We start from the raw sequence: 17500 nt of genomic DNA, 5'->3' as shown, positions 1-17500 counted from the left end.
AACAGTTACCACACTCAAAGCCCAAACCTTCATCACTTTATTCACCCCTCTAACACCCGTCAGCCTGTCCCAACCTCCTGCTTTCTTGGCCATCATATCAAGACCCATCTTGTCTAATAGCCAACCACCCGTAGCGATACCTACAAGCAAAGAATTGCCTGCGAGCAATTTGGGCAAAGAGCCAGAGAGGTAATAATGCCATGGCATGACACCCCATTCTGCAGAATGCCCTTCTACAGCATTATAAATGAGTCCGGAAAGCTCTGGCCAGAAAAGTTGGAAGTGTGATTTGAAAGGAAAAGAGGGATGGGAAAGAGTAGGAAGCCACAGATGATAGTCTACAGCAGAGGAAATTGCTAGATAGGTTTAGAGGTTTGTAAAATGAGCACAAAGAAGCGCTAGATCATAAGAAGTAGCTTACACAAAGAACCAACCCCTCCGAGGATACCCCATTTTAACACTTGACCAAAGCCAACTTGCCTGTTTATCAATAAGCTCAGAGCAAGCGGAATAACAAAAAGAGCGAGTTCGAGGCGGACGATCGTAGCTAACGCAGTGAGTGCAATGACAGCCTTGCGGAGGCTGGCAATTCTGTCCGCTTCGGAAGTCGCGATTTGAGCCGTCATGATATGTGAGATACTCCATAATACTAGAAACACTGTATGTGAGTACTAAACACGTTGTCACTGACGCTTGTGAACGTTGTCCAGCACGCACCTCCTGGTAGGGCCATGAAATTAGGCAACGTTCTTCCCGCATAATAAGGGATATGGAATGAGCTCAAGCTGAGCAATGTGAACCACACCCTTACGGAGACATTGAATGCCTTTTGAAGACTGCATGCGAGCTTGTTAAAAGAATAGGAGAAAAAGGAAGCTAGGACAAGTCGGACTAGCAGACGCCGTCAGCCGATAGATCACAAAGAAGGAGGCAGCAATTTACTGAGGATCTGCACACCAAACTTGGTCTTGATGGCACCAGAGGCCACTGAGACTACAGAAAATGGGTAGGCTAGAATGCCCAAGAGCGCCGGGGGAATAAAGGAGCGAGGGACAGCGCCTGGGAAGGTGACATGATCCCACTATTGGCACCTATTAGCTGATTAGGTTGAAGGGTACGCCCTGGGCTTACAAGCTGCAAGTTGTGTGGATTAAATCCGTAGGCCAGAACATCGTGCACAGCATGCAAAGTAAAACTCTCCTCTACTTTGGTATATGGGGACAGGAAGACGTGGGCGAAGGTCACCAAAAAGGGAAGGAGGCAGAGAACAATGTTTAAGCAACGGGTGCGAGTTGGGGAGAGCGAGGGGGACATTGGCGGTGCTTGAGCCATAATGAGAAGACGGGAGGGGGGTAGAGACGTACAAGACGAGAATATCATCTCATGCGAGGAGAGGATACAAAGTGGCCGCAGCCCGCGACCTTATGCCACGCGACTGATTTCATCTCCCTCGCACTCCGCCCTGTTCTTCGAGGCGTTCATCCGCTGGGCAGTGGAATTCTCGCTTCCTGCATGGAAGGACGAAAAGTAGCATATATATAAGGCAGAGAAATACTGGACTCAGCCGATTTATTATGAATGAATGAATGAATGAAGCGTGTTATTATGAAGCGACGGCGGGCTATGAAGAAGGAACGAACATGATGCGTGCGCGACTGTCAACAAAGGAGCTAGTCAATACTAATAAGGATGGAAGCCGAATGAAAAACATCACAACGGGTTACAGGTGTCATGCCTAACTCTTCCAACAGTAACAGTAAAGTATTAATCCAGCTATGGAGAGTCGGGCCATCATTTGGTATAGTCATCATCCTCCCACGACAATCCTCTCCACTCCCTGCTGATGATATCCTGTGGAGATAGCTATGTCCTTCAAGTTAGCCAGTTTGCAGCCTATCGATGCAAGAAAGATGAGCATTCCATCCTCACATAAGAGTGCCCTATGAGTACTAATCCCGTCTTGATGTGCCGCAAGACCACCGACTTCTTAAGACTCATCATTTTTCCATGCCTTATAGCTTGATGATACGCTTCATAATATTCTCGAGGCCAGATAGAGCCCATGGGAAGTAGAAACTGTCTGAGAACTTTAGTCATAGCAAGATAGTTCAGTTCGGGGGCCGATCGTTGACATTCTTGCATTATTCGATCAACATCCTCTCCTTCTATGACCATCCGCCGTAGTTGGCCCCACTCTTGAGAGAGACTCGTTGTAGGGGACGCGGCTTGTGCGGAATCTTGATTCTGGGAAGGGGTAATGGACCTCGCTAGAGACCCGAGACGATAACAGAGTACAACAATGAAGAAGGACAGAGCGAGAATGGCATAGTTTTTGCCATCCCTCGCAAATGCCGAACAAAAGGAGGTGACAAATGGAGGGAAGGCGACCGGTGGCAAAAGGGAGTACCAGGTTGTTGCTTGCTGGAAGATTGAGTCTTTTCGTGGGAGCCCAGTCTGAAAGAGGTTGAGCTGAAATGAAGTCAAGGTAGAAAGAGTGGCGAGAATGAAGGCATTTAGCTGAGGGAGGAAGGAGGATAATGGTTGCCAGGAGATAGCATATTTGAATGAGACACTACTGGCAATAGAGGACATCGCAGGAGAGAGTTTGTACAGGTATTGCGCCTTGTGGGAAATTGTTAGACTTGAGCACGATTATGCAGGAGAGATGCAGATAAAAAGAGGAAGAACCAAAGACAGAAACAAAAGTGGTTAAACATATGGTATATATCAAATGTAAAGACGTCAGTGCTGAACACGTCAGCCTCCTTGCCTTCGTCCTTTCTCCTTCCGCTCTCGCTTTCTCCGTCACACCAGCGACATCCATAACAGAGCTCAACAAGTTACATATATAGCAATGGTGCCATAATAAGCAACCAACCAAAAAAATGTCCTTAACAAATGACGTGAATGTCAACCCAAAATCAAACTATGCCAACCACCACCGTTGCTCTCAATGTGGAACGCCCGTTTCCTTTTCCAATACCTTCTGTATCAACCTCACCGGTCCATCCCATCACACCTTCGTCCAAATTCTCGCCGCGTTCCACTGCCGGAGGAGAAGATAGATACTCCTCCGATTTCAGAGCAGAAGACTTCCAACCCCACGACTGAGAATGAGCAAAGGTATCGGGACCAGAGGTGAATCGTATGAGGGCCGTCCCGAGAGCCGAGGCACAACTGATGGAAAAGAATGCCTAATGGGATTTGTCAACTTCCAACCAACTAAAGAAAGGTGCCTGCGCAGTAGAAGCTTGACATACCTTGGTGACAGCTCTGGTATCATGGTAAGGTACATCAGTCGCCAAAGCATTACCACGCTCCTGATTGGCCCCACCGGGGAAGAAACGGGTCGTCGCAGAAGGTGGGCTCCCCGGAATGACTGGAGATGGTGCCAGAGATTGGCCATGTACGGCCGGCGTAGATGGTGCTGGGGCCGTTGAGAGGCTGGTAACCGTCCTCATCAACGGATTCCTATCGGCCATCTGAGGCGCAGAAGGCGTGGGAAACGATTCATTAGGTGACTTCAGGTAGTGGGATCAGCTCTCAACAGTCCAATCATGCTCCGAGCCGACGCACCTGGCGATGAAGATAAATTCCCAGTTGAACCCCTTTCTCTTTCCTTTTTATCATTTGAACGTAACTGTAAGCATAACTGATCAGCTTTTGAATCACAAGAATGTAACAAAAGTCAAATTTACCAATTGAATAACGATCCAGCGTAAAAATGAGTGGCGGAATAGTAACGTTCTTTTTCACCTAACTTGTCTACATCCCAGAATTCAACCGAAAACCTATCATTTAATCAGTAAAGCCATACTTAAAAAGTGAAGTAAACCTGTTGACCCACCTAAAGGGTTCAATTTTCGTCCACTTATCTTCTTTTGCATTCCCATTTCCCATCAACCCCAGATGCGACATTGCAAATGCCCCGCCTTCATTGACCCACTTCTCCTCAATTTCTTCTTCAGTCGCTTTCCCACTGACTAATCCAAAGAAATTTTTCTCGCCGTGAGGGGGTTGCGACTTGCTACCTTCCTGAGGCAGAACGTCTACTAGGTCCGGACCAAAATCGGGGACGCCAGATAGATTCGCAGTCGAGAGTGAGCCAGCTGACAAGAGACCGCTGGCCCCGATACGATGCGTTTCATCGGATGGGACGGGGTACCACACAGAGTTAGAGTGAGAAAGAAGCGGGGAGAAGGAGGCTTCGGTCGCTGAAGAAATAGAATTGATGGTGGCAGCTAACGAAGTAGTCGAAGGGCCCCAAGAGGCCGGACTGGGCACTCTACTGCGCGGCGCGGGTCTACGGCGTTTGCGTAGTCCTTCAACAATAGATGAAGTCGTTTGGGTGAGACCCACTTCATTCTTGTCGTCTTCCGACTCCACCGAGACGTTCCCGTCTCGTTCGTGCGCCGTCACACGAGCCCGAAGATCAGCTGCTGACCAATGCGCTGCCTGGAGCACAGACATGGGCGTATAAGGAAGAGCGGTTTGGGGATCAATATTAGAAGCGATAGATGACAGATCATTGAATGTCTAGGCATTACTTGAGCACAAGACACGCCGGGAGATAACGAGAGTGGGACTCACCATATGGCAATACCTAATTCCTTCAGCGAATACCAATTTAATCTCTTTCTCGTCCTCCTCCCACTCATCCCAGCCATGCTGCTCGGCAACTTCGGGATTGGCCAAGGATAGATCCCCTCTTCCATCCAGTTCTTGCTGCCACCCGGTCCTCCTCAACTCCAACACATCCCTTGTAATTTCATATCTCTCCATTTCATCTTTTACAAAGAAAAAATCTGAGCTTAGGAGTGCCCGCACGAAGCGCGCAGGTAAACCTCCATGTGCCCAGATGCGATAGCAGACGTTCGGCGTCTCCAACTCCGCTCGCAATAGGTCCATACCCCATCTTGCTAGCCAACAGACACAAGCCTCACCAATTTTGTTTCCTACAGTACCGTAAAAATGAGGTAGGTCAAGCATGTCTGCAGAGACAAAGGAAAATTCGTTGTTCTGAGATCGGGCAGAGGCAGCGGGGCTGGTGGGTGAGGGTTCGAAAGGAACGCCGTTGAGCTGAATGAACGGATCTCGTTGGCCAATTTTGGTATTTGAATCAGACGAGAGCCTCGAACCACTAGACTTTTGACTAGTTTCAAAAGTTTCTTCATCTTCCTCTTCCATAGGCGTCATCGCAGATGACCGTGACTCTGGAGCGTCGGAAATTCGTTTGGCGATATCTTGCAAACCATTGGCACCTTCAGCGGTCTGCCCTTCCCATTCTTCATCACCTATCCCGTCGCCAACGGCGAATGAGAGATACTGATTGACCGTCAACGGTCCAACAGTTCTGAGAATCATGGCAAGCACCTCTCGAAGAAGATGGCCATGTCCGATGTATACACTGGTGGCCAAAAGGGATAAAAGAAGGCGAGGGGTGGCCAGCTGCGCGTTTGGTAGAAGCGATGATTGAAGGGAAGGATAGCAAGGAGGCGATGTGATATAGGGGAAAGATGGAGTGAGAGGGTGAGAGGACGTGGGAAGGAGCGTAGTGGGAAAGTGGAGACTGGGAAATGGACAATAAAGTCTCGACAGACATATCCTACAGAAACATTAGATATATACCGGAGGGACCCAAGTACACTCACTCAAAAGCCGCTCTGGTAATATTTGGATCATCGAACTGCAGGTCAATACTCTCTCCATGCCAGTCTTCGGCTTGAACATCGACTCTCGCTTTGCCTTTGCCTTTGTACGACGATTTTGGAGTGGCGGTGGCTTCGGAAAACCCTCCTAGGAAGAGAGAACTGAAGAAACCTGCTTTTGGTGTCAAAGGATGTCCGGAAAGAGGTGGTAGACTTACTTGATTGAGACAGGATCATTTTATGGACGTTGTAATATACTCCCCACTTTTTCACCACCAATCGGACATCAGCACACGTCCCACTGAGAAATGCCTTGTAAAGGTGTTCGCTGATGGATTGGAAAGAAGGTACCGGGGTCACGGAAGTTGTCGGCGCTGACAGAAGCGAGGATGTCGAATGGTTGAGAGCATGAGAACGACCATACCCGTGGTTGTGATGATGAGAAGTCTTGACAGGCGTTGTCGGTCCGTGCGCAAAGTCAACGGCGTGAGTGCTGGAGGCTGGCCCAGAAGACGAAGGAGTGAGTAATATGGGGGCGATAGGAGGTGCGATGGCAACAGATGGGGCCGAAGGAGCAGATGTCGATGGTCGTGGTGGCGAGGACGAAGCAAGGTGCGGGCCTTGTGTGTCGCGTGACGTGGTAATGGCTGAAGACGAGACAAGCATGGACCTGGATGCGGGGCTGAGAGGGGGTCTCGTGGGAGCTGTAAAAGCCCGTGCTCGCGAGCTAGTGACGGCCAGTGGCGAGGAGATAGGTGGTGAGGTGGGCCGGAGGAAAGTGGATGTGCCGGAGACGGAGACCGGCGTTGTGCGGCCGCCAGAACCAGAGGAGCGGTGTCTGGCATGGGTACCGCTGTCTGAGGAGTTGCCTCTTACCATGATGAGCTGGTCAAATGTGATGTCGAGTCGGTCGCCGGCCGGAGTGGAAAGAGGAGAGTTGGCGCGGCTGGTATCTCTGGAGGACCTTAGTTCTGACAAGTCGGGAAACGGAAGAATCTTGGGCTGCGGCAGGCTCGACTTGGAACGACTGTGTCTGGCATTCTTGACGGGCGGAGTGCGAGAGGCGTTTGGCTTGGACAGGCGAGAGGATGACGGCGAGAGGGGATTGCTCATTGCCCGAGGCGCTGTGGACGATGGAATGTACAATGATGACTGGTGAATGCGCAGAACACGTATCTCATGGAACAAAAAGGGTTCGGCTTCCTCGCCGGGTGTGTACTTGTCGTGTGTTCACCGTGTCGTGCATGCCTAGCTCCTTCCCGCACTTTCCAGCTGTCGTCCTCGCAACATCCCAGTCTCAGCCACATCCACAGATAACAACAACCCACAACCCACGGACCAGCATCCCAGTACAAACAACTTCTCCGGCCATTCCTGACGTAAGCAGCTACATACATAGTAGCTCGACACAAGCCTTCGACGGACATCGAATCTCCCGCTCCGAACGCGATGGAGGAACATGTGGAGGTCGTCGACGTCAGAAAGCTCATGACTCGCTGCGTACTACTGTTTTTTTCCGTTTTCCTCGCATCATCGCATCGTCAGCATCGCAACTGAACAGCTCACTGCTTCCTACACCTACAAAGTTTATCACCATGGCATCGGATACTAAGATGCAGTATGGTGAGACGACCCTCCGAGAGGCTGTATGAATGAAATTAACGAATTTGCCCCATCTGCTCTCAGTACGGCTGGGAAACAGCGGCCTCAAAGTGTCCAAAATCATCCTGTGAGCTTTTAAACAGAGCCAAAACGAATAAATTGATCCTTTGGTCCATTCATAGCGGCTGCATGTGTACGTCTCATTCCCCGTGCTAACACAACTGCTGCTGCTTTGTACTTAATTCTCCAGCCTATGGAGATCCTGAGTGAGCTGTCTTCTAAGGTTAATGCGATATTCTTTTGTTCATGATCCATGGCAGGTGGTCTGAGTGGGTTCTCAAGGAAAAGGAAGCCATTGAGCATATTAAATATGCGTATGAACAGGGTATTAATACCTTTGAGTGCGCTGGACCTTTCCGCGACGATAATCAGCTAACAGTCTTCTGACTTAGCACTGCGGATATGTGAGATTCCCACTAGCCGTCAAATTCGCACAGCTGATGTCAGTCCCGGAGGTACTCCTGCGGTGCATCGGAAGAAATCCTGGGAAAAGCTATCAAGGAGATAGGCTGTCCTCGTGAAAGTGTGGTGATTCTAACCAAAGTTTATATGCCTATCAACCATAATAGCCACAAGCGGCCCCCCAACATGCCCGACCTCGACAAGTCTGGTTATGTCAATCAATATGGATTGAGCCGAAAGGTACCGCATCATTTTTATTTGCATCTGATTACGATTATACTAAACGCTCTTTAGCATATCTTTGACTCTGTTCAAGCGTCCCTCAAGAGACTTGACCTAGAATACATTGATGTCTTCCAATGTCATCGCTTTGATTACAACACGCCCATCGAAGAGACTGTAAGTACCCCCTCAATGTTCTCGAATGATTCAAAACACTGATTTCTCCAGATGCAAGCATTGCATGATGTCGTTCAAAGGGGTTGGGTAAGGTACATCGGCATGTCTAGGTGTGTTGTTCATCCCAGCCAAGTAGATATGATTAATTGACAATCTTATAGTTGTTGGGCCTATCAATTCCATGCCATGCAGAGTATGTTCAGTAGTAGCTCATAGCAAAGAAACAGTTAACAGCAGAAGACTATGCCATCAATAACCGACTTACTCCGTTCATCTCGATGCAAAACTTCTACAATGCATGTTATCGCGAAGAAGAGCGCGAAATGATTCCTACCTTGAAGGTATGTGCTCTCGTATCTCTTTTCCGCGAGATAACTGCTTATCGCACACTTTCCATAGATGTTTGGCGTAGGCTGCATCCCATGGTCCCCTTTGGGTCGGGGTTTCCTTACTCGTCCTTGGAAAGATGCGTCTTCCACTCGAGCAAGTTCTGACGAGTGAGTGACTTTTGTGCGATCCTTGATTTTCACTTAACCTTTTTACACTTTCTATAGCTATTTCAAGACTGTCGGTTTTGCTAGCCCCGAAGAATCGAAAAAGCGTGTCAATGAGGGCGTTCAGAAAGTCGCGGATAATCGCGGAATAAGTATGGCTCAGGTCGCTCTGGCATGGAATTTGAGTAGGGATTTTATTACAGCGCCTATTGTCGGCACGACCAGTCTTGACAAGCTGAAGGACCTTCTTGGTATGTTTTTGGGAAGATCCACTTGACAAAAAAAGAAAGAGACCGTTAAGAAAGAGTTATAGATGCTATCAACATCAACTTGACTGATGAGGAGAAGAAATTGATCGAGGGTCCCTATGTACCTCAACCCATTGTGAGCCGCATGCTTTGTTTAGTTCTTCTCTTCCGAAAAGATGCTGAGACTTCTGTAGGCTGGTCATACCTAAGTATGAAAATGAATGTAGACAGGCAAACCTTTTGACAGTCTGTCATTTGCCATCCCATGATGCAGCAGAATCCCTCCGAGGGCTTTGATTCAGCCATGATTAAGTTCCTACAATGCTGCCTATTCATCTGTCTCATCGTTCAGATATGAAACAAACTCTCTACCGAACCTCTTCACGTCCGCCCTTGTCTCTGACTCAACCTCCTTGTCCACTCCTCGGCAGAGTTCCTAATGGCCCAAGTCATCTCATAGGTTTTAGCCGCATCCTCATAACCAGACAAGATTTTAGCGTTGGGCTTTCCTTCTACGACATCGATGAAAGCGTCTATCTCGCTCTGGAAAGGGTCATCTCCCGGGGTGGGATAAACTTCGACGACGTCTGAGCCTGGCTTACGGACGTGCAAAGCGGGGGTGCCAAAGGGGTCAGAAAGACTGGACATGATCAATATCTTGACCTAAAATTATACTTGACAAGACTTACATCAATTGAAACTGCGCAGCGAAACGGTTAACTGGAGCCAAATGACAAAAAGTAGAAATGGTGACTTACTCCGTCTGCATATACCTCAAGCTCAATAGCATAGTCTTTTCCGTGCAAGGCCGTCGCATGAAGCATGGTGCCCACTGCGCCCGACTCGTACTTCCTACATACCCTCGCCATCAGCCCGAATGTCTTACATGGATTATTAACCGATACACGAGACCTACCAGCTGGCTGAAGTAGCACGGGGGATACGAAGGTTATCTGGTATGACAGATTCGTCAAAATTTAGTTTGCTAAGTCGTCCTGGTTTCTCGTGGGCTTCAAGGGCGTGTGCGCTACAATGATTGAATGTTATGTTCTTGGGGAAGTAACGAACAACTCACCAGATTGTTTCTATGTTCACATCTCCCCCAAAATATCTTGACAGATCACCTGTCAAAACACGACCAGGATCAGCCAACAAAGCCTGGCATGAACCAAAGGCAATACTGACATATATGAGTGCCTTGTTCAATAATGGGTCCTTGCATGATGGATTTATTCCACCAATCCTAGAACGCCACACAAAGGTCAGATGGAAGGACTTCAGATAGAAGGGTTGCGTTCTCACTGTCTTGATAGCTAACTCATAGGCAGTGACGTAACGAGCATTTGTAGCCATGCTGGATAGATCTTTTTAGTCTTGCTCTGACCAAGGTCCAGGTGACTTACACTGTAAGATTGTTATCGTCAATGATTTTTTTCATCTCGCGGACAGCATTCAAATATCGCAAGACGTATCCGACCGCCACAGGTGCGTTGTGTTGCGTAGCAAACATAGCACCGACGGCCTTTGCTTCCCCAACACTCTGCTCAGCCGGGACACCTGTCGCCACAGGTTTCTCCAAGAATATGGCAGCGTTTGGAAAGAGCTCATTCAATTTGATTTCAAGGTTATTTTGGGGTCCCAATCCACCTCTGAAAAGCGGCGGCGTGGCGACAAATATAGCCCTAACAAGCCCTTCATCAGATGCTGATATTTTATCTCTCGCAACCCCTATCATGAATTTACCTTGGCTCCTGAGCTTCTCCAGTAGACACCCTTCTCTTGAACTCCTCTACATCAGGTAATACCATGGTGTCGGCATAGGCTTCGTGCACGAAAGACTTTCGCTTCTCTGTTAAGGCAGTCTCTGCGCGAGGCCCATTGATTTCAATAACAGCATCAACTTTTAATCGTGGTCCTAGTCGCTTTTCAAGTCTACTTGAAATATTCCAAGGGCCTGAGGTAAAATAGCCAGTGGTCAGCTCATAGTCGTGACACGCCAAACAGCCTAAATGATTCGGTTACAACCTTCAGGAGTACCGAACATGGCCTATACAGCGAGTCTATCAGCAACAAGTTCGGTTTTCATGGTCCATGATGCTTGAGCAAAGATGAGCGGGTGGGTGGGTACGATCCGACGCCACAACAATGTGGGGCTGTAATAATGATAGAACTCACAAAGCCTCCGCCAATCATAAGAGCATGGAAATCGTCGCCATTTTGAATTGCCTTGTCGTTACTACATATAGTGATAGATACGTATGTCAGCTCTCGCGCGTGCTCGACTTTGGGACCTCTTCATTCTATTCTTCTCGACCACGATATAGTGACAGGCTCCTTCAGCCCATGTTTACGCACCTCAGAATACTCATTGAGCGACTACCCCGAAGCAAGGCTCCTCGCGCTGTTGATCGCTCGAGCAAGGTAATGCGCTGGGTACGAGAGGGGATTTTGGCCCCCATGCCGGTAAACAGCGTCTTCGTGCGGGGAAACATTGTGAATGAGCGTCTAGTGTCTCTTAGTTAGAATGCGTCGGAATGAAGTCTCGCTGCAGCAGATAGATTTTATGTATCAGTAAGGCTGAATATCAGCAGGAATGGGGCATGGGAATGAAATGTCCTGAGATGGTATATATATGGCGAGCGGGCGGATGATCTCTTAAGCTCACGCTTGCGCAAGCTGTCATCTGCCATCATCGTCAACGTATGTGTGCGTAGCTTTACTTCCGAGTTCGTAGCGCGAGTGAGGAACGTGAAAGGTTGAAGGGCTCATCCAGGTCGGAAAAGGCACTAAACTCCATCCAAACGCAGAAGATGGCGCCAGGACTTTAATCCCGCTGGAGAGGACTTCGCTACCCTCCGGGAAAACTCCGAGAAGCGTCCGACGGTCATTTTTATAGAACGTTAAAAACGGCTCATCAGAGTTATCAGAAAGCATTAAAAAACCCATCAGAGGTCAAAATATATGATGGACTTCATTCTTCTTTCGGCGATGATACTTCTCATCCTTTCTTCCGCCATCCGTCTTCATCTCGCTTTCAGGCATTTTTCTTCTTCATCTATGGTGTCTCTTTATAAACTTCATGCCAAGAAGAGTGGTACAGTGAATGATGGATGGTACAGTGGACACGGTAGGCCATACGGCCCGGCGAACGAAGCAGACGACATGGGAACGAAGCGCTGTTGTGAGATGTCTATAAGTGCGTGGTATGGAGAAAGGATCTATTAGAATATATAAAATTAATCATGTCGGAAGAAGCTTCAGGAGCAGATGAGGAAGAGGTTCGAGGCACGGACGAAGATGGAACTTGTAGAAGGCAACTGATAGGCGTAAAGTAAGCTGTCGTTTGGGCGGATTGAGCAGCAGCACCAAAAGCCCTCTGCAACATTCGCGGCCTCAAGATTCTTGCATGACACTAACATTTCGAGACTCCACGGCTGACAGAGTCTTTGAAATTCGATAAACCCGTTCCCGACACTGACCACTACTTCCTCTCTCAGACGATCGAATGAAGCATCCAACTGCATTTGAAATTGTTGTTGGTTATTGGAAAGCATTTGAGACACCTGCAGCAGCTCAGGCATGGCTTGTCTCATGGATGGGGGTAGAACCATCGGACCTTCCTCGGCCAAGGCGGTTTGCCGGCGAGCATACTGCTCGAACTGTTCGAGGGATTGGAAAGAGGATGTCGCCAAATAAAGTGGCCAGGGTATCTAGCCTTCCAGTGGACGGTATTCCCGAGAAAAGATACGGCCAAATGTTGTGAGAGCTGCAGAAAGATTTCCGCAAGTCGTGGCGGCCACTCATCTTTTGGGCCCTCACTTCCTCTTCTGCCCTGCTGTCTTCGCTTCACCCGCAAGCTCTTCTTTTTTTTGTTGAAGGTAAGGCTTCCTGTAGAGGTACTAGTGGCTAGCCGGTAGCATTTATAAACAGTGTCATCATACCATTTTTATTTCTTGAAACATCTGGCCCTTCAGACTTTTCCGGGACGACAGCCAGGGCCAAAAAAAAGCCCTTTTCCTTAGGATCCTTGGCTAGCAGCATTGCACCATACTGCGCCAATCCCTTCGTATTACGCTTGTCCATCTTGGAATGACGCCGACAATTTTCTCGATGGCATTTCCCGGAAGCGTGGTCGCATTGTGACGAAATGCACATGGCAGTGCGTAGTCGGGTCTATTTTGCCGTTAGCCCAATGTATTGCTGTAAGGTGTCTATGAATGCAAAAAGAGAAGAAAGAAAATTATAACAGAATCTAACCGAATGTACAAAACAGTCACGCCACAAATGGCCTCTGTACGTAGGAATTGGTAGTGAAATTGCTGCAGAATGGGTTCTAGCACTACGAATATCTAAATCTATAGTGACGTCGAAAGCTACGGAATTGCTTACGTTCGGATTACTTAGACTAAAAGCTCATTTCCGACACTCTCTCCAAATCTCCGTGTTTCATTGCTCCCATTAACTCGCTCATCCAACATGTATAAGCCTGGGCTACGTCTTCTCTTCCCCTTTCCCAAGCCGACAACCCGAAAGCCCATAGCTCGAAGATGTCCTGTAATTTCCTGTTTTTACAATCCGGGAGGATTCCTCCGAGTTCATGACGTCCTGCTTGAACGAGTGACAATGTGAGGCTTCACAGGCGTAGCAGCAACGGTACGCAGGAAGATGATAGATACACCGGGGGACTTTTTCCCGTGTCCCGCTATGGTGTTCTGCTATCCATCTCTCCAAGTTAGGCCGGAAGTAGACCTCTTGGATTGTACGAGCACATCTAAATGTCGGAAACGGGGGTATAGCTGAACTAAGAGCTAATTGGTGTAACTATATGCATTTGTGAGGTGCATAGGTGGGGGCGAGCTGGATCATCCTTGTAGTAGAGCCTATACATATAATCAGCTGAGATCATGCAAAGGCAAAGAAAAGACTAGTTATTCACTTTTCAAAATCCTTCACCCTCCGTCCCTCTACGACTCAGACTTCAGACAATCCTGCACAAGCTCTGAGAACCTCAGAAATGCTTGTAGGACTTCTCGGAAATAAGCTTCCCGAGCAGGGCTGGGTGAAGATGCAGCGACCAGAACGACCGGCTGCATCCTGTGCACATTTAAAGAGAATCGACGAAGTCGGGTGGGTGGCCCGGCTGCGAAGCACAACGGGATCGTAGACCCAGAAAGCAGCAGTCCCGCGTTCAAACTTCCCCTAGTCCTCCTTCTTCATGACGGAGTCTTTCTTGTCATAGTTTCTCAGTAGTCCACCAAAATTTTGATATAACGAAGGGATTATATTCTCGGATGCGAGGTGCAGACAGTCAGTAGGGAATGATAATGGAAAGTCGATGATCACGAGTCTGGATCACGATTGATGATCACGTTCAGCTTTCAAGGATAAGGCAGCCATCTCGCTCGAATCTTTAAGGACGACCGGACCTCGGAGAGGAAGGTGGAGACGCTGGTAATGTGGCTTGGCAGGGTCGACAGGAGAGAGTCGGAGTGGTAAGTAGGAGATAGTAGTAGAGAATGAGGCGTGTCGGATGGCTGTGACAATGCACATCTGACAAGGGTAACTCTTAATGCCCTTCATGTTCATGAACCGAAGGAGTGTCTTCCAAGACAAAGAGCAGACGAGCTCTTCGGGTAAAGTACTTGAAAAATTCCGTCTCATAGGTCCTCATTCCTATGACAACTTGATTAACTTATTCCACCATTGGAAAGAGAAAGATGTCGGAATTGCTGGCCTTTTCGGGGGAGGGCACAGTGTCGAGGAATACGGATCCTTCGGTATGGCCTCTTGACAGTGGCAGGGGGGGGATGGGTGAAGCTTGAGGTCGTAGAGAATTAGAGGCCAACTCGTGTCAACCTCTCTGTTGTACGGGCAAGATCCATCCGACATCAGAATATCCCTCACGTCAGAAAAGTACTTCACGTCGATCTTCTCGCTCTCTACCTCCACCACTTTCTCTGAGCAACGCCTTGTATATTTTTGCTCAAGCCTTCTCTTGCGCATCAATCCTATTACGCTCCTTGCACAAGGAACAAAAGCCCTCTTCTGCGCAGTTCTGATATAGCGAATATATGATCTCGGATATCGGTTGTAATTGGTTAAAGAAGGTTGCCTAGCTCGGCTACCCAGAGATTGACATGCTTGAACCAGTAATAATCACCGCCCAAAGCCTCGTGTGTTTCTTGGAACTCAGCTGCTATTTTGTTGTAGTAGTTTGATGATATCTTTTGATCTTTCAATATCTTCAGGATCAATTTTATAGACTAAGGATTGTTGTCAGTCCATTCCAGACAAGGCATAGTAGCAATGAGGACTTGAGAGCTGGTCCTAGCTGTTTGTTCGTTTCTCCTCACCAGAATTTCTTCCATTGTAAATTATCCCCTTCCAGTGCCTTCTCTCTCGTCCCCGAGCTCTCAAGATAACAGCTATTTTCGTCCGCCGCTCCATTACAACCCTCCTGCGTGGCGACGAAAGCCATCAGCTTCTTTTTCGTCATCTTCAGAATCCGATACAGCATCGGGATCTTTTCGCCGAATACTGGAGCGAAACCGGGCGACGATATTTCGATGTCGTGGACATGGACGGCTCGTTGTTGAGTGTAACAAGGTTAAAGTGACTCTTATAAGAAACAGACCCCCGACGAGGTCACGCAACGATGGTAGATAGTGCTTTCGCGGGTGGAGTAGCCCTGAGCTTGCTTGCGGCGCCGATCCGCTTTTTACAGCCTCGTCGTCAAGTCCGGATAGCAGATGGTTTAGGATTCTTATCATCTCCCTAGATATTTATTACTGAATGATGACGTACATACGTAGCAGGGGTTGCGCTGGGAGTGGCCAAGCCGGAAAATAGGTTACTGGTTCGAGCGAGCCCCCAAAAGGATTGGGCTATTTTTTCAATCAGCCGATAACAACTGGATCCGTACTTGTGGTAAATAATAAGGCAAAAAATACAACAAGGATGCCCCTGTAAATCAAGAAACAGATCTAATAAATTGTCGAGAGCGCACTATATAATTTTGGTATGAAATTTCAGTCAGACCATTGATACTGCAGTTTTCAACAAACAATGCATACAAGAGTTGATCATCATGTAACCAAATCATCTGCCATCAATAAGACCAATAATGATCACGACGATGCATAGCACATACAATCCTACTTCCTCCCTTTGCCCTTTTTCCCACCCCTAATATTTCTCTCCTCGCCATCGGGTACATTTCTGGCAAACGACACCCTTTTGGCTTTCTTCGCAGGGGCAACGGAAGCTTCTGAAATACGGCGCTTCTTGGGCTTGGAAGAAGATGGAGACGGAAGTCGGGGTTCCGGCTCGGGGGACGATTCCGACTCAGAGGGCTCTTTACCTTCAGAAAGCTCGAGAACTTCCCCTTCGTCTGAGCCAATGATGACGGGCTCATCATCGGAGGCGGACGCAAGTTCTATGCCGTCCTCATCCTCGTCTTCGTCCTCATCATCAATATCTTCCTCGTCATCAATCTCCTCCTGCTCGTCATCGTCGGAAGTGACAGTCATCATCGCGGTGTAGTCATCGTCAAGGATAATCTAGCGAGCCTAGGTCAGCTGCGTCGCTGTTTCCCATTGTCAAATACTTACTTCTCGCTCATCAATCTCCCCGCCTTTGAATCTAATCATTCCTTTACTACTTTCCTTTTTCATTTCCTTTTTGCCTCGGCATTTTTCCAGTATTGCTGTCATGTCATACTTATCAATCGCTTTAGAAGCGTCGACATCCATCTTGGAAGCAGAGGTGGAGGAAGGCAAAGAATAGTAAGGGAAGTTGTTGTGTGCCCAGTCACGCAAAAGAACACGAGCGGCTCCTTCTAGGTCGGGCTCGCCATGCTATGACCGGTAAGCAGTACTCAAATCCAAAGAATGCCTGTGCCTACCTTCCTGATTCTTTGCTGGGCGCGGGCAAGACCAGTCAAAAAGGCCTCCAGATCACCCTTCTCAAAGAATGGGATGTTATAAGCCAACATCAAGTCTTGGTGGTTGGATCTTTCCACGATGTAGCTCACTGCACAGTCGTCAGTAGGGTCTCTTTTTACTGGAACGCGCTGTTGAAAGATCTACCTAAAGGGAAAACATCTTTAACTCTGTCTACGCGACCTAGATTTCTTCTTAAAAGATCCCCGGAGAGTTTAGCTTCAAGTCTGTCCCATTTCTCCGGGATTTGTTCATCTTCCTCTTCGTCTTCATCTTCATCTTTCTCATCTTCCACTGGCTCCCAACCGGGAGTGTCAATGACCTTTATTTTCAAACCATCAACATCTATCTCGACCTCGACAGGTGATTTGGTCGTAGGTTGAAGGGACTTGGCTGACTGGCCAGATGGGATAAGAGGGGCAACAACGTGTCGAGACTTGTTGGCAGTGGAAGGGAGAAGAGAGTTGAGGATAGAAGTTTTACCAACAGATGGCAGCCCCATAAGGGCGAGGACCAGAGGCTCGTCACTCTTTCGGGACTTTTTCTTCTCTGCAGACCACTTTTTAGCTGCGGCAATCAGTTGCTCACGCCCGAGAATGACAGAAGGTTCTAAGAAAAAAGATGGTCCTGGGTTTCTAGATGACGAAGGGGTGGGAGGGACAGGAAGAGCAGATTTGAAAAGGAACGTCGGGATATCAAGTTGAGAA

The 17500-nt window shown here is 48.2% G+C and overlaps 5 protein-coding genes across 5 annotated transcripts in view; 1 reads left to right on the top strand and 4 right to left on the bottom strand.

The window, feature by feature from the left end:
- The window catches only part of CNBC3790 (hypothetical protein), a gene marked incomplete at both ends in the record, with an annotated part of 2028 nt that extends 696 nt beyond the window's left edge, over positions 1 to 1332 (bottom strand). Inside the window, 5 exons of the mRNA XM_771795.1 lie at positions 1 to 356; positions 422 to 649; positions 718 to 891; positions 943 to 1081; positions 1132 to 1332. The exon at positions 1 to 356 is cut by the window's left edge and continues 30 nt beyond it. Of these exons, the coding sequence (XP_776888.1) occupies positions 1 to 356; positions 422 to 649; positions 718 to 891; positions 943 to 1081; positions 1132 to 1332 (1098 nt within the window). The remainder of the gene's footprint in view (positions 357 to 421; positions 650 to 717; positions 892 to 942; positions 1082 to 1131) is intronic.
- A 1589-nt stretch (positions 1333 to 2921) lies between these two features.
- Positions 2922 to 6761, bottom strand: CNBC3780 (hypothetical protein; the record flags this gene model as incomplete). Its single annotated transcript, XM_771794.1, has 8 exons — positions 2922 to 3194; positions 3261 to 3521; positions 3577 to 3640; positions 3699 to 3791; positions 3848 to 4536; positions 4591 to 5605; positions 5652 to 5820; positions 5867 to 6761. 8 exons carry the CDS (start codon positions 6759 to 6761, stop codon positions 2922 to 2924), a joined length of 3459 nt encoding a protein of 1152 aa, XP_776887.1.
- A 482-nt stretch (positions 6762 to 7243) lies between these two features.
- CNBC3770 (hypothetical protein) lies at positions 7244 to 9062 on the top strand (the record flags this gene model as incomplete). The annotated part of the gene is made up of 15 exons (XM_771793.1): positions 7244 to 7271; positions 7335 to 7377; positions 7433 to 7443; positions 7501 to 7516; positions 7571 to 7651; positions 7703 to 7714; positions 7766 to 7952; positions 8007 to 8111; positions 8163 to 8221; positions 8273 to 8304; positions 8346 to 8452; positions 8511 to 8608; positions 8666 to 8856; positions 8907 to 8989; positions 9048 to 9062. 15 exons carry the CDS (start codon positions 7244 to 7246, stop codon positions 9060 to 9062), a joined length of 1068 nt encoding a protein of 355 aa, XP_776886.1.
- A 172-nt stretch (positions 9063 to 9234) lies between these two features.
- On the bottom strand, positions 9235 to 11345 carry CNBC3760 (hypothetical protein; the record flags this gene model as incomplete). The annotated part of the gene is made up of 12 exons (XM_771792.1): positions 9235 to 9493; positions 9543 to 9553; positions 9612 to 9705; positions 9770 to 9880; positions 9929 to 9977; positions 10039 to 10096; positions 10156 to 10207; positions 10257 to 10535; positions 10597 to 10807; positions 10876 to 10900; positions 11029 to 11089; positions 11209 to 11345. 12 exons carry the CDS (start codon positions 11343 to 11345, stop codon positions 9235 to 9237), a joined length of 1347 nt encoding a protein of 448 aa, XP_776885.1.
- Positions 11346 to 16007: 4662 nt separating this feature from the next.
- Positions 16008 to 17500, bottom strand: part of CNBC3750 (hypothetical protein) — a gene marked incomplete at both ends in the record, with an annotated part of 2251 nt that continues 758 nt past the window's right edge. The window contains 4 exons of the mRNA XM_771791.1: positions 16008 to 16412; positions 16464 to 16709; positions 16757 to 16884; positions 16941 to 17500. The exon at positions 16941 to 17500 is cut by the window's right edge and continues 377 nt beyond it. Coding sequence (XP_776884.1) covers positions 16008 to 16412; positions 16464 to 16709; positions 16757 to 16884; positions 16941 to 17500 — 1339 coding nt within the window. The remainder of the gene's footprint in view (positions 16413 to 16463; positions 16710 to 16756; positions 16885 to 16940) is intronic.

This window comes from Cryptococcus neoformans, chromosome 3 (genome assembly GCF_000149385.1).
Source record: "Cryptococcus neoformans var. neoformans B-3501A chromosome 3, whole genome shotgun sequence".
In the NCBI taxonomy this organism is placed as follows: Eukaryota; Fungi; Basidiomycota; class Tremellomycetes; order Tremellales; family Cryptococcaceae; genus Cryptococcus; species Cryptococcus deneoformans.
Note: the sequence above shows the minus strand (reverse complement) of the source record. Positions and strands in the feature narration are given on the sequence as shown.